This window comes from Salvelinus alpinus, chromosome 13, assembly GCF_045679555.1.
Source record: "Salvelinus alpinus chromosome 13, SLU_Salpinus.1, whole genome shotgun sequence".
NCBI lineage: Eukaryota > Metazoa > Chordata > Actinopteri > Salmoniformes > Salmonidae > Salvelinus > Salvelinus alpinus.
The window spans coordinates 15,460,817-15,486,240 of record NC_092098.1 but is presented as its reverse complement, the minus strand read 5'-3'; the positions used below and the strand labels follow the sequence as shown (position 1 = coordinate 15,486,240).

Genomic DNA, 25,424 nt, shown 5'->3' with positions numbered 1-25,424 from the left:
TATTATAATGCTTCATGAAGATGTTATTCTTGTTGTTATTCACTAGGAGTTAATGTTTCAATAAGATAATTAAATTCAATCAGAAAAATTGGTAATTTTGGTATAGAATTTTGGAATCTTTGTTTGTGTATAAAGTATTTGGCAACAAGAATAGAAAAATTAACAATCATTTCAGTGGTTTTGTTATCATTGCAATAGTAACATATTATATATTTTATGTTAAAAATATAGGCAGTGTTCATAATGCTAAATAAGTACTTTGCAAGGTTTCCCCAAAATTCTGACACAAATTTACATTCAAAGAACAAGTGAGACAGATTCTCACCTTCTTTTTCACAGAAAACGCAGATATCATCAATAGCCACAAATTTGGAAATCATGCAGCGGATAATTTCGAATCTACGGAATGACGTTCACGAGTGACGTTTTTTGCAGCTGTTGCGGTTCACAAAATTGTTTTCGTTCCACGACGTCTTCGATGTCGCAAACCATTACATTTATCTATTTACCACTGAAATAAAGGCGTGGAAAATACAATTCAGGGTAAGTTACCATGTCGCTGGCACCCAAGACAAGGGTGTGTTTATAACTGGAGAATGATAGTGCTACGAGAGTCACAACTAACGTTACTGTAGCTAGCTAGCTAGCAAACAGCTTTCTAGTAACTCGAGCTAACTAGCTAATGTGATGCATTTGACGGCTTCTAGGCTATTATACAAAATATAAATATATAGTTAGCTAATATGTGTGCCATACGTGGTTTAATATAAGTATTGATAGCTTTTTTTTCTTAAATTTTGGCAGCTTTAGCTAGCAAACTAGGCAGCTAATTTAGGTAGCTAACGTTAGCTAACAAACAAATATTCCAAACATTGTTTATGTAGGGCAAACTAGCTCGCAAGATGACATGTCCTCTGCCCCTAATTTTTTTGTGCATAGTAGCATTTAACTTGCTTACAGGCTTGCAACGAGCTAGACATGCAGTGGGCCTTTACGAGCCAACGTCAGCTAGCTTAACATGTAACGTTAGTGTGGGCTTTTACCTAACTTTAGCTATTCTATAGTTTGTGTTGCTTGCACAGCCTTGGAGTCCAACTGGGAGGAGCTGAAATCACTGCATGCCAAGCTTTGCTAGTAGTTAACAGGTTGCAATCATATTTATGCTACATTTTAGAAATCAGATGAGACTCAAATTAGATCTATTTAATGCAGACCATTTAAACACTGATACATGAACTCTGTCTCCACACAGTTGTGTATGCTGTCGTAGACAAACACCCATGTTAGTCTTTAGGCCTGATTTTCTGTTTCCCCCACTTCCCAACAGTGGCGCTAAGCTCTCTGCCATGTCTTTGGAGAAGACCTCCGACCTGGCCAATGAGAACACATGCTTGCCATCCTCGCTGACCCTTGACCTCCGCTCCCCTCAGTTTGATTCTGACCTGAGCAAGAAGGCCAAAGGCACCACCACCTCCTCCACCAAGAAGCGCCACAACTATGCCACATCCACACCTTTGGACCTGCTGAATGGCACCATGGGTAGCAATTGCATCGATGAGGAAGAGTCCAGTCAACAGAGAGAGGAGGAGAGGGTCCGGAACCAGGAGAACGAGCAAGGACAGCACTGCACCGGGACCAATGCCAAGTGGCTCAAGGAGGGTCAGAATCAACTTCGCAAAGTGGCAGAGAGGCAGCAGGACCAGAATATAAATTCTGACCAGGATTTGAATCACAACGAGAGCCCAGATGGAAACCCCAACCATAACTCTTTAGTGATGGACCAGCAGGAGGAAGACAGTGAGCAGAACCCTTCTTCTAAGACCCTGAGGTCCCTCTGCTCTGACCTGAATGAGCCTCTGCTGATCGACACCTCAGAGACCCCTCATGGGAAGGAGGAAGAAGAGAAAGAGGATGGGGATGAGGAAGAGTCTCTACTACTTCCAACAAGTGGAGAGAAGGACACGGACTCGTCTGAGGCGCAGAGTAGCAGTGAGTCTCAGACATATGACAGTGGAGAAGTGAAGAACACATGCCTGCTGTTTCAGGGCAGAAATGCAGCACCCAGTGATGAGGACTCCAGTTGCATGTCACTGTCTCAGGGCAGCACAGCCAACAGCACGCCAGACAGTGACCCAGGTAAGCGGGGCAACAAAATGTCTTAACAATGGATGGGCTTTGAATGTAGGTTTTTGTGTAAGATTTGCACTTTGTTTTTGTCACAAACAGGAAGTGGGACACAATCCAATTGTGTTCTGGGTTATCTTATATTTATCTCACCGTTCCTCCTTGTTGTATAGAGTCTTACTGGGACCGCAGTGCATTTGAGACGGACACAGACCTGCCTGCAGGGTGGATGCGGGTCAGAGACGAGTCGGGTACCTACTACTGGCACATCCCCACAGGCACCACCCAGTGGGAGGCCCCCTCTCCCCTAGAGGAGGGAGAAGCCCCAGAAAGACCCTCCAGTACCTCCCCTGCCATCACTCCCAACGCGGAGCCAACGGTGAGAGCTAGAGGATAGAGCGATGGGAGCTGTGTGTATGTGTTGAGGACATTGTTCTTGCCATGTGATAGAAGACTACATTGTTCCACATACTGTATCAGGACTGTGAAGAAAAAATTGTCTGAGCAAGTGGATTGTACGTGCATTGACCCATCTGCCGGTACTCAATGCCTGCCCGTGCCGCACAGTCATTGTATTTCCATTAAGCACCCACTGCTAGTGCGAACTGATTTAGTTTTCTAATTGGGCCTTGTCTCTTTTTTGTATTTTCAGTTGATGTGGAATAGTCTCACCCAGTCCCGCCCCAACAGGTTTAATGACGAGGAGTTCTGGAAGGTAAGGGCCAACTACTTGAAACAAGCCCAACATCAATGCAGTTTTAAAACCTTTACATAAACATTGAACATTGAGATGTTCAATGTTTAGGTATCAACTGCTTACGTAGACATTTGTAGAAATTGTAGACATTTGATTGGTGATTTTGACTTCTTACTGTTGTTTTAAATTCAGGAGGAAGATGCCATGGCTGATCAGACCCTAAAGGATTTTGAAGGAGCCACATTGCGTTATGCCTCTATCAACCTCAAGTGAGTCTCCCACCCCCACCATGTATGGTGTCTGTTATCATTAGATGCTCCTGACTTGTGTAGATGAAAACTAACTGATAGTCTGATTCCTTTCACCTCCTAGCTGCTCACAATCTGAAGAAAAGGAAAATATGAACTCGCTCATCAATGACCCGGAGGCTAAGGTATGTACTCTCACTTGGACACATGGACATAACCATCATTCCACTCCAATCCCACACATATTTTTATCTGTCAACATTCAACCTAAGGTCAATCGCTCTTTCTCTGTCCTCATGTCTTTGTGTGGCTTTATTAATAAGTGCATCGACAACATCGTCCCCAAAGTCACTGTACGAACATACAGTGCATTCAGAAAGTATTCAGACCCCTTGACTTTTTCTACATTTTGTTACGTTACAGCCTTATTCTAAAATGTATTAAATAAAATACAAATCCTAATCAATCTACACACTACCCCATAATAACAAAGAAAATACAGGTTTCTAGAAATGTTAGCAAATTTATAAAAAAAAAAAAAAAAAAACTTATTTACGAAAGTATTCAGACCCTTTGCTATGAAACTTGAAATTGAGCTCAGGTGCATCCTGTTTCCATTGATCATCCTTGAGATGTTTCTACAACTTTATTGAAGTCAACTGTGGCAAATTCCATTGATTGGACTTTATTTGGAAAGGCACACACCTGTCCATATAAGGTCCCACAGTTGACAGTGCATGTCAGAGCAAAAACTAAGCCATGAGGTTGAAGGACTTGTCCGTTGAGTGTCGAGACAGGATTGTGTCGAGGCACAGATCTGGGAAACGGTACCAAAACATTTTGTCAGCATTGAAGAACACAGTGGCCTCCATCATTCTTAAATGGAAGACATTTGGAACCACCAAGACTCTTCCTAGAGCTGTTAGCCCGGCCAAACAGAGCGATCGGGGGAGAAGGGCCTTATTCAGGGAGGTGACCAAGAACCCGATGGTCAGAGCTCCAGAGTTCCTCTGTGGAGATGGGAGAACCTTCCAGAAGTACAACCATCTCTGCAGCACTCCACCAATCAGGCCTTTATGGTAGAGTGGCCAGACAGAAGCCACTCCTCAGTAAAAGGCACATGACATCCAGCTTGGAATTTGCCAAAAGGCACATAAAGAACTCTCAGACCATGAGAAACAAGGTAATCTGGTCTGATGAAACTAAGATTGAACTCTTTGGCCTGAGTGTCAAGCGTCATGTCTGGAGGAAACCTGGCACCATCCCTACGGTGATTCATGGTGGTAGCAATATCATGCTGTGGGAATGTTTTTTAGCAGCAGGGAATACGATCCTGACTAGTCTCCTAGGAAAGATGAACGGAGCAAAGTACAGAGAGATCCTTGATGAAAACCTGCTCCAGAGTACTCAGGACCTCCGACTGGGGCAAAGGTTCACCTTCCAACAGGACAACGACCCTAAGCACACAGCCAAGACCACGCAGGAGTGGCTTCGGGACAAGTCTCTGAATGTCCTTTAGTCGCCCAGCCAGAGCCCGGACTTGAACCCGATCAAACATCTCTGGAGAGACCTGAAAATAGCTGTGCAGCGATGCTCCCCATCCAACCTGACAGAGCTTGAGAGGATCTGCAGAGAAGAATGGGATAAACTCCCCAAATACAAGTGTGCTAAGCTTGTAGCGTCATACCCAAGAAGACTTGAGGCTGTAATTGCTGCCAAAGGTGCTTCAACAAAGTACTGAGTAAGGGTCTGAATACTTATGTAAATGTCATATTTCAGTTATTTTTAATAAATGTGCAAACATTTCTATAAAAAAAAGTTCTTTTTTTTTTGTCATTTTGGGGTATTGTGTGTAGATTTAGAATAAGGCTGTAACGTAACAAAATGTTGAAAAGTAAAGGGGTCTGAATTCTTTCCAAATTCACCTTATCCCAACCAGAAGCCATGGATTACAGGCAACATCCACACTGAGCTAAAGGCTAGAACTGCCGCTTTCAAGGAGCTGGACACTAATCGGGACACTTAAAAGAAATCCCACTACGCCCTCCGATGAGCCATCAAACAGGAAAATCATCAATACAGGGCAAGGAATGAATCTTCCTACGTCGGCTTTGACGCTTGTCAGATGTGGCAGGGCTTGCAAACTAACACGAATTACAATGAACTGCCCAGTGACGTGACCCTACCAGGAGAGCTAAATGCCTTCTATTCTCGCTTCAAGGCAAGCCACACTGAACCATGCATGAGAGCACCAGCTGTTCCGGGCGACTGTGTGATCTCGTTCTCCAAAGCTGACATGAGTAAGACCTTTAAACAGGTCAACATTCACAAGGCCGCAGGGCCAGACGGATTACCAGGATGCGTACTCCGAGCATGCACTGACCAGCTGGCAAATGTCTTCACTGACATTTTCAACCTCTCCCTGAACCAGTCTGTAATATCTACATGTTTCATGCAGAACACCATACTCCCTGTGCCTTAGAAAGCCAAGGTAACTTGTATCAATGACTATCGCCCCGTAGCACTCACATCTAGCCATGAAATGTTTTGAAAGGCTGGTCATGGCTCACATCAACAACTTCAACCCAGACATCCTGGACCCACTCCAATTCGCATACCGCCCCAACAGGGCCACAGATGACATAATCGCAATTGCACTCCACACTGCCCTCTCCCAGCTGGACAAGAACACTTATGTGAGAATGCTGTTCATTGACTATTGCTCAGCGTTAAACACCATAGTGCCCTCCAAGGTCATCACTAAGCTCAGTACTCTGGGACTGAACACCTCCCTCTGCAACTGGATCCTGGACTTCCTGACAGGCCGCACCCCCGGTGGTGTAGATAGGTAACAACACATTAGCCACGCTGACCCACAACATGGTGTGGGCCCTCGGGTGTGTGCATTGTACCCTCCTGTACTCCTTTTTCACCCACGACTCTGCCCGCGAACGACTCCAACACCATCATTAAGTTTGCTGACGACATGACTGTCAACGACGATGAGACGGCATATTAGGAGGTCAGTGACTTGGGAGTGTGGTGCCAGGATAACAACCTCTCCTTTTAACGTCAGCAAGGCACAGGAGCTGATCATGGACCACAGGAAACGGCGTGCCGGGCACGCCCCCATCCACATCGATGGGGCTGTAGTGGAGCGCGTCAAGAGCTTCAAGTTCCTTGGTGTCCACGTCATTAAGGAATTCACATGGTCCACACACCAACACAGTTGTGAAGAATGCACGACAATGCCTCTTTTCCTTCAGGAGACTGAAAGATTTGGCTTGGGTCCTCAGATCCTCAAAGTTCCTCTACAGCTGCACCATTTTTAGAGTATCTTCACCGGCTATATCACAACTTGAATGGCAACTGCTTGCCATCCGACCGCAAGGCGCTACAGAAGGTAGTACGTACGGCCCAGTACATATGGGCCAAGCTCCCTGCCATCCAGGACATCTATACCAGGCGGTGTCAGAGGAAGGCCTTAAAAATGCTCAGACTCCAGCCACCCAAGTCATAGACTGTTCTCTCAGCTACCGCACGGCAAGCGGTACCAATGCACCAAGTCTGGAACCAACAGGACCCTGAACAGCTTCTACCTCCAAGCCATAAGACTGCTACATAGTTAGTGCAGGAAGCGATTTGACTATCTGCATTGACCCTTTTTGCACTGTCTCTTTTGACTCATGCACACACACTGGACTCTACCCACACACTCACACATACCTACATTGACACTCCTACATACACTCACACATAACACGTACACACAGGCATACTGTCGCGAAACACACACAATCCTCACAGAAGCTGCTACTACTGTTAATTATCTGTCATGTTGCCTAGTCACTTTACCCCTACCTATATGTACATATCTACCTCAATTACCTCGTAGCCCTGCACATCGATTCTGTACTGGTACCCCGTGTATGTAGCCAAGTTATCGTTACACATTATGTATTTATTCCACGTGTTTTTATTTTTGCATTGTTCGTAAGCATTTCACTGTTAGTCTTCACCTGTTTGCGAAGCATGTGACAAATAAAAATTGATTTGAATAGGTTTTTGCAGTCCGGTCTCTGGGCTGGGTGGAGATATCAGAGGAGGAGATGGCTCCAGGGAAGAGCAGTGTGGCTGTCAACAACTGCATCAGACAGCTCTCCTACCACAAACACAACCTGCACGACACGGCTGGGATCTGGGGAGAGGTTAGAGAATGGCTTGTGTGTGGGAATATAACCTCGTAATGTTGGTAGAACAATGTTTAGAGAAATGTTGTGTAATGTTTCCACACAGGGAAAAGACATGCTCCTTGTTCTGGAGAATGAGATCTTGAACCTGATAGATCCGTTGGGCCAGACTCTGCTGCACACCCAGCCTATCGTCAGCATCCGAGTGTGGGGAGTGGGCCGGGACAACGGCAGGCCAGTCCCCTGCTACTCTTAACTCTTCTTTCTTCTTTTATTAATATAATCTACAAATATCAGTTTTTGCCAGTTTGCTATAGGAAACTTTTCTTATTTGAGTTTTATTTGCCTGGCTTTTAAGTGAATCTCGAGTTGCCTTTTGTGAATCCTGCTTTGTTTTCTGTTGAATTGATTTGGTGTTTTCTCTCTAACCTGCTGCACTTGGGCACACAGGGAGAGGTAGTGTATTGTTGTAACCACCATCTTCTGTCACATAGGTTGTGGTTGTCATAGTTACAACATTGGCTTGTCAGTTGTTGATTCCACACCCCCATCCCATAATGCTTGATGTTTCTCACTCACACCCATGACTTTCGATCAGTTTCTCTGTGAAAGTAACACCTATACACTGTACAAAACATTAAGAACGCCTTCCTAATATTGCCCCCCCCCCTTTTGCCCTCAGAACAGCCTCAATTCGTTAGGGCATGGACTCTACAAGGTGTTGAGAGCGTTCCACAGGGATGCTGGCACCTGTTGACTCCAATGCTTCCCACAGTTGTTTCAAGTTGGCTGGATGTCCTTTGAGTGGTGGACCATTCCTGATAAACACAGGAAACTGTTGCGTGTGAAAAACCCAGCAGCATTGCAGTTCTTGACACATCGGTGCATCTGGCACATACTAACATATCGCGTTCAAAGGCACTTTAAAACTTTGGTCTTGCCCATTCACTCTCTGAATGGCACATACACAATCCATATCTCAAGGCTTTAAAAATCCTTCTTTAACCTGTCTCCTCCCCTTCATCTACACTGACTGAAGTGGATTGAACAAGTGAAATCAGTAAGCGATCATAGCATTCACCTGGTCAGTCTGTCATGGAAAGAGCAGGTGTTCTTAATGTTTGTACACTCAATGTAGACTAGCCATCAGTAATAGTCAGACTACGTTAAGTGTTCTCTGTCATAATTGTGGTTACGTTTGTTCATTGTATTTTTGAAAACTTACACTATTAGGTTGATAGTTCTCTTGAGTAGAGACGGAACAATATTGGTCAAAGATCCTGATCAGTATTGACTGATTTCAGCATTGTCTGTTTATCAGCCTCATTTGTCATGATCAGCCTTTATAACAGCCTCTTTCTCTGGTGATGCCTCTTTTCGTTTGTGTGTTTGTGCTAACTTTAGGGACTTTGCCTACGTGGCGAGAGACAAACTGACTCATGTTCTGAAGTGCCATGTGTTCAGGTGTGACACACCTGCTAAGAACATTGCCACGAGCATGCATGACATCTGCTCTAAGGTAAGCCCATCTGCTATGGTGCACTGCAGCATACTCTGGTCTCCACATTTAACTTTTTTCACATGACTTTGAAACTGTGGTTCAGGGGTGGATGTTTGTCCTCATTTTTTCCAAATGTTGAATTTAAGGCTAAACTGTGTCTTTCCTGTCTTTCCTTATCTGTAGATAATGGCCCAGAGGAAGTCATCCAAATCCTCTCTGAACAGACTCAACACAGACCCCTCTAAACTGGCAGACATTCCTTTCCAGGGTAAAACACTGTACCATTACATCCCTAATAGTCATACAGTAAAAGTGCCAGTGTGCCCACGGTTCGGTATGTATCACGGTTTGTGGACCACGGTACGGTTTCAGTGTCTTTATATTTAAGAAAAGTGTGCTTGTATGACACTCATACAGAGGATGAGTTTGCAACACGTAGCTCTTCATCTTCCAATCCAGTACATAGTGAACCATCACAGTGAGGTAGCTTCCAGTACATAGTGAACCATCACAGTGAGATAGCTTCCAGTACATAGTGAACCAGCACAGTGAGGTAGCTTCCAGTACATAGTGAACCAGCACAGTGAGGTAGCTTCCAGTACATAGTGAACCAGCACAGTGAGGTAGCTTCCAGTACATAGTGAACCAGCACAGTGAGGTAGCTTCCAGTACATAGTGAACCAGCACAGTGAGGTAGCTTCCAGTACATAGTGAACCAGCACAGTGAGGTAGCTTCCAGTACATAGTGAACCAGCACAGTGAGGTAGCTTCCAGTACATAGTGAACCAGCACAGTGAGGTAGCTTCCAGTACATAGTGAACCAGCACAGTGAGGTAGCTTCCAGTACATAGTGAACCAGCACAGTGAGGTAGCTTCCAGTACATAGTGAACCAGCACAGTGAGGTAGCTTCCAGTACATAGCGAACCAGCACAGTGAGGTAGCTTCCAGTACATAGCGAACCAGCACAGTGAGGTAGCTTCCAGTACATAGCGAACCAGCACAGTGGGGTAGCTTCCAGTACATAGCGAACCAGCACAGTGAGGTAGCTTCCAGTACATAGCGAACCAGCACAGTGAGGTAGCTTCCAGTACATAGCGAACCAGCACAGTGAGGTAGCTTCCAGTACATAGCGAACCAGCACAGTGAGGTAGCTTCCAGTACATAGCGAACCAGCACAGTGAGGTAGCTTCCAGTACATAGCGAACCAGCACAGTGAGGTAGCTTCCAGTACATAGCGAACCAGCACAGTGAGGTAGCTTCCAGTACATAGCGAACCAGCACAGTGAGGTAGCTTCCAGTACATAGCGAACCAGCACAGTGAGGTAGCTTCCAGTACATAGCGAACCAGCACAGTGAGGTAGCTTCCAGTACATAGTGAACCAGCACAGTGAGGTAGCTTCCAGTACATAGTGAACCAGCACAGTGAGGTAGCTTCCAGTACATAGTGAACCAGCACAGTGAGGTAGCTTCCAGTACATAGTGAACCAGCACAGTGAGGTAGCTTCCAGTACATAGTGAACCAGCACAGTGAGGTAGCTTCCAGTACATAGTGAACCAGCACAGTGAGGTAGCTTCCAGTACATAGTGAACCAGCACAGTGAGGTAGCTTCCAGTACATAGTGAACCAGCACAGTGAGGTAGCTTCCAGTACATAGTGAACCAGCACAGTGAGGTAGCTTCCAGTACATAGTGAACCAGCACAGTGAGGTAGCTTCCAGTACATAGTGAACCAGCACAGTGAGGTAGCTTCCAGTACATAGTGAACCAGCACAGTGAGGTAGCTTCCAGTACATAGTGAACCAGCACAGTGAGGTAGCTTCCAGTACATAGTGAACCAGCACAGTGAGGTAGCTTCCAGTACATAGTGAACCAGCACAGTGAGGTAGCTTCCAGTACATAGTGAACCAGCACAGTGAGGTAGCTTCCAGTACATAGTGAACCAGCACAGTGAGGTAGCTTCCAGTACATAGTGAACCAGCACAGTGAGGTAGCTTCCAGTACATTGTGAACCAGCACAGTGAGGTAGCTTCCAGTACATTGTGAACCAGCACAGTGAGGTAGCTTCCAGTACATAGTGAACCAGCACAGTGAGGTAGCTTCCAGTACATAGTGAACCAGCACAGTGAGGTAGCTTCCAGTACATAGTCAACCGACACAGTGAGGTAGCTTCCAGTACATAGTGGAGGTAGCTTTGAGTTGCTCTGGAGGTCCAACTATCAGTGGAGAGAGCTAGATGGGTTATCTGTGTCAATTTGTTTTCTATTTCTCTCCGTGATGTTTCATCGAGTTTGGGAATTACTTTGCTGCTGAAATGTGTGCAGGAGGAAACATTGTAACGCAGTTACATTTTTTCCATCAGGTGACAAAGTACAGAGTTAGTAACCACCGAATAGGGCTGCAAATCTTTGGCTATGAATACTCCCACTGCTTTCGTTATTTCTTTGTTTTTCTGAATTTGTCGCAAATTGTTGTTAGAAGGCAGCAACGAGAGAATGTGGTGTTTTCGTTAACGGGTGGACTCTCCTTGCTCCACCTGCAAGGGATACGGCTGGGTGATGGCCACGTAAATTACATATCATGTTAGACGTGTTTCCACTCGAGTGGCAAAGCAATGCTTGCAGACTGTACTTTGTTTACGGTCTTCTTACACTCGTCATTGTATTGAACGCTGAATGCTTCTTCAAATTTGCTTCTCTGTCTCGCTGGCGCACGCCATTGTCACGTTGGAGCTGAGAGAATATTTATTTTTAGTTTCCCCTCTCTTCATGGGGCCCCGTTAGGGAAGTTTCCTACTGAGATGTCATTGCAAATCGTCCATTGGTTGTTTAAGGGGCGGGGGGGGGGGGTCACTGCGGTTGCCACATTTTGAGACATTGCTGTGGAGTAAAGTTTGTCAGCCCCCAGGAGCCCCCTACCAGCCACAAGCTGCACGTTTGCTTCTGTGGATTTGAATGTACAATGTGCGTGTAGTCTGCAGCGCAATAAGCACGTTTTGGAAATTATAGGAAAATGACAGGCATACCATAATTCCGCGGTTCACGTGTGCGTATTGAACCGAAGGGGGCATACCGAACGGTTCGATAACATGCTGTTCCATCCCTAATGACTATATACTTCATGTATAATCTGAAACCAAATGCATCTATGGGCTCTTTCAGGTCCTTTGTATGGTTTTAGCAGGAGGTTTTCTGTCTCTCTCACTCTGCTCTATTCTCCCTGCAGAATTCCCTGCACCAAAGAATGAGCTAGTCCAGCGCTTCCAGGTATGTTACCTGGGGAACGTGCCTGTGGCCAAACCCGTAGGTAAGGAACGCTTTGGTAAGGAATGCTTATTCTTCTCTTTCCTAGTTGTTGTGTTGGTGTATCTTGTGGTGTTTTGAACAATGTTTCAGGGAAACTTCTCAGTCACTGCCTGTTTAACATTCCACTTGTCCTCCTGTATTTTGCTACTGTGTTTAAATGAATGCTAACTTTCTACTAAGTTCGGTTTCACTCAATGAAATGCATTCAATACACATTTACTTAATTGAATGTTTCAAATTATTGCACGTATTCTACTAATTTCTCCGACAGATTGTGATACTGATTTCTTACTGTGTGAAGTCTCAACTTCAATGAGCTATCCTCTTGTTATGGATATTGAGCTTTTAACTCCCTTGGTTTTAAGTGAATTATGAACGAACACATTTCTTGTAATTTCTTCCTTCCATTTTCCTAATATTCTCAGGTATTGAGTGTACTCAGACAGATGTACAGTGCATTTGGAAAGTATTTAGACCCCTTGACCTTTTCCATGTTTTGTTACGTTACAGCCTTATTCAAAAATGTATTATGTTTTTTCCCCCTCAATAATCTACACACAGTACCCCATAATGAGAAGGCAAACACAGGTTTTTAGAAATGTTAGCAAATGTATATTTTTTTTAAAGTAATACATTTACATAAGTATTCAGACCCTTTACTCAGTACTTTGTTGAAGCACCTTTGGCAGTGATTACAGCCTCGAGTCTTCTTGGGTATGATGCTACAAGCTTGGCACACCTGTATTTGGGGAGTTTCTTCCATTATTCTCAGCAGATCCTCTCAAGCTCTGTCAGGCTGGATGGGGAGCGTCGCTGCACAGCTATCACTTCAAGTACGGTCTCTGGTTGGGACACTCAAGGACTTTCAGATACTTGTCCCGAAGCCACTCCTGTGTTGTCTTGGTTGTGTTCTTTGGGTCGTTGTCCTGTTGGAGGGTGAACCTTCGTCCCGGTCTGAGGTTCTGATTGCTTTGGAGCAGGTTTATATCAAGGATCTCTCTGTACTTTGCTCCGTTCATCTTTCCCTCGTTCCTGACGTGTCTCCCAGTCTCTGCCTCTGAAAACATCCCCACAGCATGATGCTGCCTCAGCCATGCTTCATCATAAGGATGGTGCCAGGTTTCCTCCAGACTTGACGCTTGGCATTCAGGCCAAAGAGTTCAATCTTGGTTTCATCAGACCAGAGAATCTTGTTACTCCTGGTCTGATAGTCCTTTAGGTGTCTTTTGGCAAAATCTAAGCTGGCAGTCATGTGCCTTTTACTGAGGAGTGGCTTCCTGGGGCGGCAATGGTTAGCGTTGGGCCAGTAACCGAAAGGATGCTAGATCGAGTCACCGACCTGACAAGGTAAAAATCTGTCATTCTGCCTCTGAGCAAGGCATTTAACCCAATGTTCCCCGGGCGCCAAAGACGTGGATTCCAATTAAGGCAGCCCCCCACACCTCTCTGCTTGAGGGGTTGGGTTAAATGCGGAATACACATTTCAGTTGAAGGCATTCAGTTGTGCAACGGACTAGGTATCCCCTTTCCCCGTCTGGACACTCTACCATAAAGGCCTGATTGGTGGAATGCAGCAGAGATGGTTGTCCTTCTGGAAGGTTCACCCATCTCCACAGAGGAACTCTGGAGCTTTGACCATCGGGTTCTTGGTCATCTCCCTGAACAAGGCCGCCCTCCCCCGATTGCTCAGTTTGGCCGTGTGGCCAGCACACGCGGCCACACGGCCACAGGTCCCCAAGAATGTTGGAGGCCACTGTGTTCTTGGGGACCTTCAATGCTGCAGAAATGTTTTGGTACCCTTCCTAATATCTGTGCCTTGACACAATCCTGTCTCGGAGCTTTACAGACAATTCCTTCGACCTCATAGCTTGGTTTTTGCTCTGACATGCACTGCCAACTGTGGGACTTTATAGAGACAAATGTGTGCCTTTCAAAATCATGTTCAATCAATGAATTTACCGCAGGTGGACTCCCAAGTTGTAGAAACATCTCAAGGATGATCAATGAAAACAGGATGCACCTGAAATTAATTTTGAGTCTCATATCGAAAGGTCTGAATACTTATGTAAATAAGGTATTTCTGTTTTATTTAATTTTTATATATTTGCACAAAAATCTAAACATGTTTTTGCTTTGTCATTATTGGGTATTGTGTGTAGATTGATGAGGATTCAATCCATTTTAGAAAAAGGCTCTAATGTAACAAAATGTTGAAAAAGGGAATGTGTCTGGATGCTTTCCGAATGCACTGTAGTTGTAGCTGCTAGCTAACATTTACATTTAAGTCATTTAGCAGACGCTCTTATCCAGAGCGACTTACAAATTGGTGCATTCACCTTATGATATCCAGTGGAACAACCACTTTACAATAGTGCATCTAACTCTTTTAAGGGGGGGGGGGGTTAGAAGGATTACTTTATCCTATCCTAGGTATTCCTTAAAGAGGTGGGGTTTCAGGTGTCTCCGGAAGGTGGTGATTGACTCCGCTGACCTGGCGTCGTGAGGGAGTTTGTTCCACCATTGGGGTGCCAGAGCAGCGAACAGTTTTGACTGGGCTGAGCGGGAACTGTACTTCCTCAGAGGTAGGGAGGCGAGCAGGCCAGAGGTGGATGAACGCAGTGCCCTTGTTTGGGTGTAGGGCCTGATCAGAGCCTGAAGGTACGGAGGTGCCGTTCCCCTCACAGCTCCGTAGGCAAGCACCATGGTCTTGTAGCGGATGCGAGCTTCAACTGGAAGCCAGTGGAGAGAGCGGAGGAGCGGGGTGACGTGAGAGAACTTGGGAAAGTTGAACACCAGACGGGCTGCGGCGTTCTGGATGAGTTGTAGGGGTTTAATGGCACAGGCAGGGAGCCCAGCCAACAGCGAGTTGCAGTAATCCAGACGGGAGATGACAAGTGCCTGGATTAGGACCTGCGCCGCTTCCTGCGTGAGGCAGGGTCGTACTCTGCGAATGTTGTAGAGCATGAACCTACAGGAACGGGTCACCGCCTTGATGTTAGTTGAGAACGACAGGGTGTTGTCCAGGATCACGCCAAGGTTCTTAGCACTCTGGGAGGAGGACACAATGGAGTTGTCAACCGTGATGGCGAGATCATGGAACGGGCAGTCCTTCCCCGGGAGGAAGAGCAGCTCCGTCTAACCTAGGTGGTTGTTATTCCTATCCAGGTATGGACCTAGTTAACGTTGCCCTCGACACAGCAATGAATTCCAAAGACAAGGAAGAGTGGACGTCAGTTACTGTGAACGTGGCCTCAGCCACACTTACCATAATCGCTGCTGAGGTGAGTACACATATAGGTGGTCGCACTCAAATGTACACGCACAATCTCAATTATTATATATTTTTTTTATGTCTTTCCAATTTGAAGGTCTGAGGTTGTTTAAGTTTCTGTGAGAATAGAACCCAAGGTGTTCTGTTGTGTTTCTTGCAGACAGAGGAGGTTCTGTCAGAGTGCCGGGTGCGGTTCCTGTCCTTCATGGGCGTGGGGAAGGACGTCCACACCTTTGCCTTCATCATGGCCGAGGGCCCCGGGGACTTCATCTGCCACATGTTCTGGTGTGAGCCCAACGCAGCCAGCCTCAGTGAGGCCGTGCAGGCCGCCTGCATGGTGAGTGCAATGTTTCCATCAGCCAGGAATTGCTGGCTTTTGTCCGATACAAATTAATTGTCCGGCAGAAAATATCCTATTGAAAATCAATATCCTCTATAAATCTCACAGGCTGTTCATGGAGCTTGGTTCAGGTTGTCTTTCGATCACATCATTTCTTTACTCTGCCTGTCTGTTTTGAGCTCACACTCTCGCTAGCAAACGTTCAACATTGTATCAACTGAGCTCTGCCCGCAAAGATTCAAGCGCCATTGAGTTTGTGACAGCTGTGTGCAGACAGGAGAGAAGTGTTCCGCTATTTTATGTTTTGCTAGATATCCCTGTAAGAGAACGTTGCCCCCTATAAGAAAATGTACGGAAATGTCATAGAAGTCCAGCATGGAGGACTATTTAGATGAAGTCATTTTGCTTCCCTCCTCTACCTCTAATCTAATGCCTGGTTGTGTAGTTAGATTAAAAATGCCCAAAACAATGCAAATCAAGCTAGCTAGTTGGCTAACTAGCTACTGTACCAAGGATGGAGGCACAGACAAGTGGAAAAATAGATTGACACTGAAACAGAGAATATTTACAAGCCAGGTGGACAGAGACGTGCATTGTTCAAGTAGCCAACGTTGACTTGGTAGGCTATCATTCCTCCTTGCATGATTGTTGTAGTCACTTCCATGTGATGTCAGTGTGTAGTCCTGAAAAAGCAATACCCTACAAATGACTGCATTCAGATGGGTTCTTATTTGATATGGCAACTTTTTCAGAAACACTGGGTGAGTGGTTCTTCTCGATATGAGGAGTTTGCAGGGATTGGACTGTTTTACGAAGAGACAATAGTAAACATACACAGCCTTGTTGCACCATATATTTTGAATCCCAAGTTTATATTTCGAATGAGATTTGGTGCTAATGTTGTGTGCCTGTTGACAGCTGCGCTACCAGAAGTGTCTGGACGCCAGGCCGCCCAGTACCAGCTCCTGCCTGCCAGGCCCGCCGGCTGACTCCGTGGCACGCCGTGTGGGCTCAAGTGTCAAGAAGGGAGTTCAGAGCCTGCTGGGCAGCTTCAAGAGGTCTGGGTCCCAGACGCCCTGAGAGGTGCCAACTAACCCACTACACACCACTCTACCCCCAGGCCAAGCCCACCATGATAGCCATGGCTCTCCTCACTCCTCCACTGCCTCTCTATCGCCCCCATTCTGAGGTGTTATGGTAGAACCTGCTTCCCTTCTCATGGGCACTGTGGGTTGGGGTACCAGTAAACCTAGCGCTGCCCACAGCTCCTCTATGCGTTACACTTCCTTCACTTCACCTTTGGTTGGACAAGTAGGCCATCTTTTTCTTCAGTTGTTTGTTTAATCTGTGAATTATTAAAGGTCCAATGCAGAAGTTATCTCAATATCAAATAATTTCCGGGTAAGAAGTACCTTACTGTGATATGTTTTCAGGTAAAATGGTCAAAAATAAACAAAAATAGCTTCTTAGCAAAGAGCAGTTTCTCAAGAATTTAGCTAGGACTGTCAGGGAGTGGTCTGAGGGGGGGAACCGAAAATTATATTTTATCGGAAGAGATGTTTGGAACTCTTTCTAATTGGTCTGTTAAGAGGAAACTGCTGGACTCTTGGACAGTGGTTTGAATGACAGCAAGAGTTGATTACATTTGGTCTAGTTTACAAAGTACCAACACTAATTATGCTTAGGAAAACAGTTCCGTTCTGTAACATTGTCTCTGCTATTTGTTTTGCAGAACAAATATAGTATATTATTTGTGAAAATAGAAATGGAAGATGTGCAATTGAAATTGTGAATGTGGTTGAGCTCATGCCATGTGCTTGTGGAACTATCATGTTGGTTTTCATTTCAAAATGGATATAGACTAGAAAGTGGCATGAGAAGTCAACATAAAATGCAGCATGGTGAATGAGTGTTGAGCTGGAAGCACTAAAACATGCTAGCTAGCTAATATAATATTTGGCAAATATTTTGGATATATATAGTTTGTATAGTACATTTGTTGTAATGCCGTTTTGTTTTAAGTTCCCTCTTCCTTCTGGGGGAGCTGGAAAACCAGCAACATTTTTATTTGTATGTGTATTGCAAATTGCAGTAAAATGTGTATAGTTCAACTCCTCAAATCTAAAATGGAGATGGCATACTTTTAGAGCATGACTCAAGTTTTAGTGAAACCTCATGTCTCAAAGAAAGCTTAGGCTATCTGTTACTGCACTCCAAGTGGACAGTATGTTGGAGGAAGATGGAAGCGTTCTATTGTGTGGAAATGGACCTGAAGTTGATTTTGTCATCCTTTTTTTATGACCAGATGTTGTATGTTAGTCTGTTTAACCACATTCTTTTTTATCTGTTTAACAATTATGTTTTTTACACGTGTCAAGTGTTATAATTGTTTTCCTTTACTCCATTCTGTATGTCTAAACATGTTTTGTGTGTTTAATTTAGTTACATCTGAGCAGTGACAGAGCTATTTATAGCTACCCCCTTGTCCTTTCAAACTGTTTATAAGATCTGACAACTTTTATGCCTCCTAATTAATTGGGTCTAAGGGATGAAACACTACTATCATTGTGATAGACATGTCACTGAACTTGACAGCGTCTGTCAGTAACTCACAAGTCATTTAACTCCCACTTCCTTTCTTAATTTCTATCTTTAAACTCCTGACTGCCCTCTGCTGGGCTTTAGAATAGTAATTTTTCATTAGCAGTGTGTCTGACAACACAACAGGAGAGCTAACAAGCCTGATGAATTTTGTTGTGCAATGGAAAGTGTTTTTTACCCACAAACAGTGTTTGTCTATGAAAGAGTCAGACTGAAGTATGTGTGGAAGTTTCCTCCTTAGCGTGCAGTATGTGTAAATCATATGAACACTTCGCTGCATATAAACACATCTTTAAAATACACTATCCCATAGTTGACTGACGAGAGCATAGTCTTCCCTTTTTGTTTTTGAATGCAGTTGGTTAAAAATACTTTCTTTAATGAAGTTATTATATTTTTCTAAGTGTGTGTGTGTGTGTGTGTGTGTGTGTGTGTGTAACATATCTGTGAGATGGAGATGCCTTTTTAGCCTCAGTTCCTACCACTATGTGGTCACTGGTGCAGCAGTGTTTCCAAATCTGTATCGCCATACTAGTTATCCCCCGCCACTTTATTGCGCCACAGTTCTCCAGCTCTCATCTGTTTTGGACAGCAATTTGACCAGACAGGAAGCCATAGGTTAGGCTTTGGCCTGGCTTTAGTTGCTCGCTCACTCTTAAGTACTGACTAATAAAAACATAGATACGTGTATGTACAATGTAGTTTTTTTTAGTATGACATTGTTTTTTTTGTAACTGAATTTGTGATTTTCATCACGCCTATAATTTTTACTCCTTACTCTACACACTAAGTACTCTACACTACTTACTGTAAATGTCAGACATTGGTTGCCTTGTAAAAACAGAGCTTCCTGGTGTTAGTATATCATTTATTTTTAATTCACACTGTAATATTGCACCATGCTTTGAGCCCTCAAAAATACTTTCAAGAATTTGTACATGTTGTGGCTATAGATGTTACTGTACATTTCACGTGTCAAATGTTTTCCCTTCCATTTCAATAGTGACTTAATACACATGTCCCTAATCCACTTATTGCTCACCCGTTTCTTTTGTTTAGCTGAGAAAGAGGTTATAACCCATTTATATGATCACTCAGTGTAGATGTCAACCAGTGGGCGCACTTTGCATGGCTGTTATATAAGGACTGACATTAGCTTTTCAGAACAGGGGCGCACAGAGGGTCCTCAGTGTGTTTTCAGCTCTGTAAGGACAAATATAGGCCACGATGGGAAGTCTGAGTACGGGTATACGTTAGCCCTACTAACAAAAACCCCATCGGATTGTCAATGTAGATTCCTTGTTGTAATGCTCAAGATATTTAGGTTGCTTTGGTGATGTTCAAGGTTAAATATTTGTCTTAAGGATTAATCATTTCAATAACAATTAGTAATACAGGCTTTTCTTTTAACTTAAGATAAATGATTGAATGATTTACATGTGTTGAAGATAAGAAACAGACTTTGATCCAAATGTACCGCAACACTAATATGATAGGGCTGTGATCATGTCCTCTGTCATAGGCCATGGAAAATATCTGTGTTCAGTTTTTAACAAACGTCAACTTTTGTCTGCCTTTTTGTTTTTCAGGTGTGTTCAGTGTGTTAACCTTTCGATGTGAGGTATTTATTAAGCCTTAAGGAAACCTTACAATGAAGTGATACCTTTTGCTCACACTCCTGTATGTCAGCCATGTGTATTTTTTAGCTTCTGTTTTCTTTAATATCCACTGGTGACTGTAATGCAAAAAAAGTGGTCATTTACATATCTGAAGAATGTAAGTGATGTGTGTGTGTGTGTATGTATATACAGTACCAATTAAAAGTTTGTACACCTACTCAGTCAAGCATTCTTTATTTTTACTATTTTCTACATTGTAGAATAATAGTGAAGACAAACTATGAAATAACACATGGAATCATGTAGTAACCAGGAGAGTCTTAAATTAATCAAAATATATTTTGAATTCTTCGAAGTAGCCATGCTTTTCCTTGATGATAGTTTGCACACGCTTGGCATTCTCTCAACCAGCTTCACCTGGAATGCTTTTCCAACAGTCTTGAAGGAGTTCCCACATATGCTGAGCACTTGTTGGCTGCTTTTCCTTCACTTAGTGGTCCAACTCATCCCAAACCATCTCAATTTGGTTGAGATCAGGGGATTGTGGAGGCCAGGTCATCTGATGCAGCACTCCATCGCTCTCCTTGGTCAAATAGACCTTACACAGCCTGGAGGTGTGTGTTGGGTCATTTTTAGTGGGACTAACAAATGATAATCTCACTAAGCGCAAACCAGATGGGATGGCATATCGCTGCAGAATGCTGTGGTAGCCATGCTGGTTAAGTGTGCCTTGAATTCTAAGTAAATCAGTGTCACCTCGTGTTTCTTGGCCCAAGCACGTCTCTTCATCTTATTGGTGTCCTTTAGTAGTGGTTTCTTTGCAGCAATTTGACCATGAAGGCCTGATTCATGCAGTCTCCTCTGAACAGTTTATGTTGAGATGTCTGTTACTTGAACTTTGTAAATTGCAGCCCATTTATTTGGGCTGCAATTTCGGAGGCTGGTAACTCTAATAAACGTATCCTCTGCAGCAGAGGTAACTCTGGGTCTTCCTTTCCTGTGGCGGTCCTCTTCATGGGAGCCAGTTTCATCATAGCCCTTGATGGTTTTTGCGACTGCACTTGAAATGTTCAAAGTTCTTGAAGTTTTCCAGATTGACTGACCATGTCTTAAAGTAATAATGGACTGTCATGTATCTTTGCTTATTTGAGCTGTTCTTGCCATAATATGGACTTGGGTTTTTACCAAATAGGGCAATCTTCTGTATACCACCCCTACCTTGTCACAACACAACTGATTGGCACAAACATTAAGAAGGTAATAATTTGTGGAATTTAACTTTTAACAAGGCACACCTTGTTAAATTGAATTGCATTCCAGGTGACTACCTCATGAAGCTGATTGAGTGCCAAAGCTGTCATCAAGGCAAAGGGTGGCAATTTGAAGAAACTCAAATATAAAATATATTTTGATTACTATATGATTCCATATGTGTTATCATAGTTTTGATGTCTTCTATTACTCTACAATGTAGAACATAGTAAAAATAAAGAAAAATCCTTGAATGAGTAGGTGTGTCCAAACCTTTGACTGGTACTGTATACATATACATGTATATTAATATTGTGTCACAGGACAAAATAAAAAGTGGAACTGTATTGTTTTGTGGGCCATTGTGGTGTTTGCTGAATAACACTGTGAGTAGCTACTTACACCTCACCTCATATTCATGATGCACTCCAGGAATGGTTTAAAATTAATAAATGCAGAGTTAATGCATACACAAACAGTTCACAATGAGTTACTTGGATATGTTTATTTTATCATCAATGTGAGTGCCACTGTTCAAAAGACTGAACAGTATTGAGAATAATTGTCATGCCCTTGGTTAGCTCAGTTTACAGCTGAAATGAAGACTTACTAACATGAATATTTATGAGGCTGTGTCAATAAAACAAAGCCAACACCATCTACAATTATTTCCACGTTTTATTCCCCCTTTTCCACTTTGCCTGCTGTTAATATCCTAAATGAGTTACACACACACACACACCCAGCCAGGGGTAAATATTTTCACATGTAAATGTACTGTGTTCCAGTTGACGCAGTCAGTGGATTACCAGTTCCATATTCTCCCGTCCCTGTATTTGCTTTCATCCCGTTTCTCTAATCGTCACAGACGTTGGGTTCCCCAGCAGTGCTTCTGTTGATTTTCAGTATGCCGCCTCCTTTCTTGGTCCAAACTACGCTGTTGTCGCACAGAGCTTTGTCATCATAGAGTATTACTTTAGATGCAGCTGATAGGCCTACAGCTCCCCTGTTTGAAATGAAGAAGAAAGAAAGGCTGTTTTTATACTCTGCCTGTATTCACAAGGTGCTAATCATGATTTAATGTAATTCAGCTTTTTAAGACTCATCACATCATTCATTATTTCCATAATTTTCTCCTATATTTCGAGGTTTGTTTAAACAATGAATGAGCCCACTGGGCACACTATGTTATTTCAACGTGGAGAATTTGGTAGATATGTTGATCAATAAAATTCCAACCTTTTTTCACCTGCTCAAAAGGAGAGCCAAAAGTCTGTTGAGTTCCTAATGTGTTATCGCTATGCTTTCAACCATCTAAAAGCACAACCAAATTCCAATGGAAAATCAATGTCTGATTTTTGGTTTAGTTGTCACCTAAATGTTTTATCACTGCACTTTCAACCATTTAAAAACACATCAAAGTTCAAATGGGAATACGATGTCAGATATATTGTTTATTTATATAAAATTGTAATGTGTTGTCACTGTGCTTTATCTAATAGCACAACCAAATGACCTGGATTGCAGTTGATATTACATTAAAGTACATGGCGCAAGTGATCAATGCTGTTTGAGATTCTGTGCAGATTATTATAGCAATTGTGAAGATTTCCACAGACCTGGGACCCTGAACATGCACACTTTCTATGATTACATAAGAAGACGCATTGTTACAGTAACCTCAAAATGTGGCCATGGATGTGTTACTCATTTTAAGGTTGAATAAATACTCTTACATTCGTTTGTAAAATAGCCTTAATCAACCTCTTGGGGATGGGTGTCCCTAAACCGGGACGGTTTTTGCTAACGTGCGCTAATGTGACTAGAATGACGTTGTACACAACAGCCAACTTTCCGGGACATACAGTCGTGGCCAAAAGTTTTGAGAATGACACAAATATTTATTTTCACATAGTTTGCTGCTTCAGTGTCTTTAGATATTTTTGTCAGATGTTTTTATGGAATACTGAAGTATAATTACAAGCATTTCATAAGTGTCAAAGGCTTTTATTGACAATTACATGAAGTTGATGCAAAGAGTCAATATTTGCGGTTTTTGACCCTTCTTTTTCAAGACCACTGCAATCCGCCCTGGCATGCTGTCAATAACTTCTGGGTCACATCCTGACTGATGGCAGCCCATTCTTGCATAATCAATGCTTGGAGTTTGTCAGAATTTGTGGGGTTTTGTTTGTCCACCTGACTCTTGAAGATTGACCACAAGTTCTCAATGGGATTAAGGTCTGGGGAGTTTCCTGACCATGGACCCAAAATATCGATGTTTTGTTCCCCGGGCCACTTAGTTATCACGTTTACCTTATGGCAAGGTGCTCCATCATGCTGGAAACGCTCACCTTGTCTTCTCCAGACAAGCTTTTTTCCGGATGCCCCAAACAATCGGACAGGGGATTCATCAGAGAAAATGACTTTACCCCAGTCCTCAGTAGTCCAATCCCTGTACCTTTTGCAGAATATCAGTCTGTCCCTAATGTTTTTCCTGGAGAGAAGTGGCTTCTTTGCTGCCCTTCTTGACACCAGGCCATGCTCCTAAAGTCTTTGCCTCACTGTGCGTGCAGATGCACTCACACCTGCCTGCTGCCATTCCTGAGCAAGCTCTGTACTGGTGGTGCCCCGATCCCGCAGCTGAATCAACTTTAGGAGACGGTCCTGGCGCTTGCTGGACTTTCTTGGGCGCCCTGAAGCCTTCTTCACAACAATTGAACCGCTCTCCTTGAAGTTCTTGATGATCCGATAAATGGTTGATTTAGGTGCAATCTTACTGGCAGCAATATCCTTGCCTGTGAAGCCCTTTTTGTGCAAAGCAATGATGACGGCACGTGTTTCCTTGCAGGTAACCATGATTGACAGAGGAAGAGCAATGATTCCAAGCACCACCCTCCTTTTGAAGCTTCCAGTCTGTTATTCGAACTCAATCAGCATGACAGAGTGATCTCCAGCCTTGTCCTCGTCAACACTCACACCTGTGTTAACGAGAGAATTACTGACATGTCAGCTGGTCCTTTTGTGGCAGGGCTGAAATGCAGTGGAAATGTTTTTTGGGGATTCAGTTCATTTGCATGGCAAAGAGGGACTTTGCAATTAATTGCAATTCATCTGATCACTCTTCATAACATTCTGGAGTATATGCAAATTGCCATCATACAAACTGAGGCAGCAGACTTTGTGAAAATTTATATTTGTGTCATTCTCAAAACTTTTGGCCACGACTGTATACATGTCTTATATGGGCAGAAAGCTTAAATTCGTGTTAATCTAACTGCAGTGTTCAATTAACAGTAGCTATTACACTGAAAATAATGCCATGCTATTGTTCGAGGGGAGTGCACAACAACAAACTTTAATCACGTCAACTGGTTTGATACATTCACTTCTGAAGGTAAATAATGTAATTACATTCAGTAATCTTGCTCTGATTTGTCATCCTGAGGGTCCCAGAAATAAAATGTAGCATAGTTTTGTTTGATAAAATCTATTTTTATGTTAAAATGTAGGAACTGGGGTCTACAGTTTGACCCCACTGCTGTCTCTGGCTCCACACCCACCCCACCCGGCCATCTAGATGTGTGAAAGTTAGTATATATTCATGTATGACATTCCTGGGATTGTGTAAACTTACATTTTTTAGTACCATATCATTTTTGTATGTTCTCTAGTTATGTACTTGACCAATTCGGCGCATTTGTGAAAACTCCTGGCAGACTTGATCCAAAATATTGTGCTGTAATGTAATTCTTCACTGGATCAGTCTGAAACTTTGCACACACACTGCTGTCATCTGGTGGCCAAAATCACACCTAGACTCCTATCTGAAAGTATGGCCTTTCTCTTGCAAATCAAAGACGATTTTACCAGATCTAATGCGTTATATTCTCTTACATTAATTTCACATATCCACAAACTTTAAAGTGTTTCCTTTCAAATGGTATCAAGAATATGCATATCCTTGCTTCAGGTCCTGAGCTACAGGCAGTTAGATTTGGGTATGTTATTTTAGGCGAAAATTGAAAAAAAGGGTATGAGCCTTAAGATGTTTTTAAAGGGAAACTCCGCCACTTTTCAACCTCATATTTATTCTCTTCAGCACCAAACCAGTGTCTACATATGTGAAAATGGTGCATGTCTATGTTTGGTATAAAACATAATGTTAAGTTCTACCCGATGACATAAAAAGTTAAAACAGTAATTTTCAAACACTAACCATGTTTCCATCCAAATTTTTTTATGCAAGTAAAGCATACCGTAAAAAAAAAATGTATCA

General features: G+C 43.3%; 1 protein-coding gene across 2 annotated transcripts; it reads left to right on the top strand.

The window, feature by feature from the left end:
• Positions 1-392: 392 nt before the first annotated feature.
• On the top strand, positions 393-21,805 carry LOC139537180 (amyloid beta precursor protein binding family B member 1-like). 2 transcript variants are annotated; one of them, XM_071338200.1, is made up of 14 exons: positions 393-543; positions 1,328-2,136; positions 2,298-2,503; positions 2,777-2,839; positions 3,014-3,090; positions 3,194-3,254; positions 7,131-7,277; positions 7,366-7,493; positions 8,664-8,778; positions 8,944-9,028; positions 11,984-12,064; positions 15,229-15,344; positions 15,495-15,671; positions 16,593-21,805. In XM_071338200.1, exons 2-14 carry the CDS (start codon positions 1,347-1,349, stop codon positions 16,752-16,754), a joined length of 2,208 nt encoding a protein of 735 aa, XP_071194301.1. In that variant the 5' UTR covers positions 393-543; positions 1,328-1,346; the 3' UTR covers positions 16,755-21,805. The 2 variants fall into 2 exon arrangements, with proteins under 2 accessions (XP_071194301.1, XP_071194300.1); XM_071338199.1 differs by having other exon boundaries at positions 11,984-12,079.
• Positions 21,806-25,424: the final 3,619 nt, after the last annotated feature.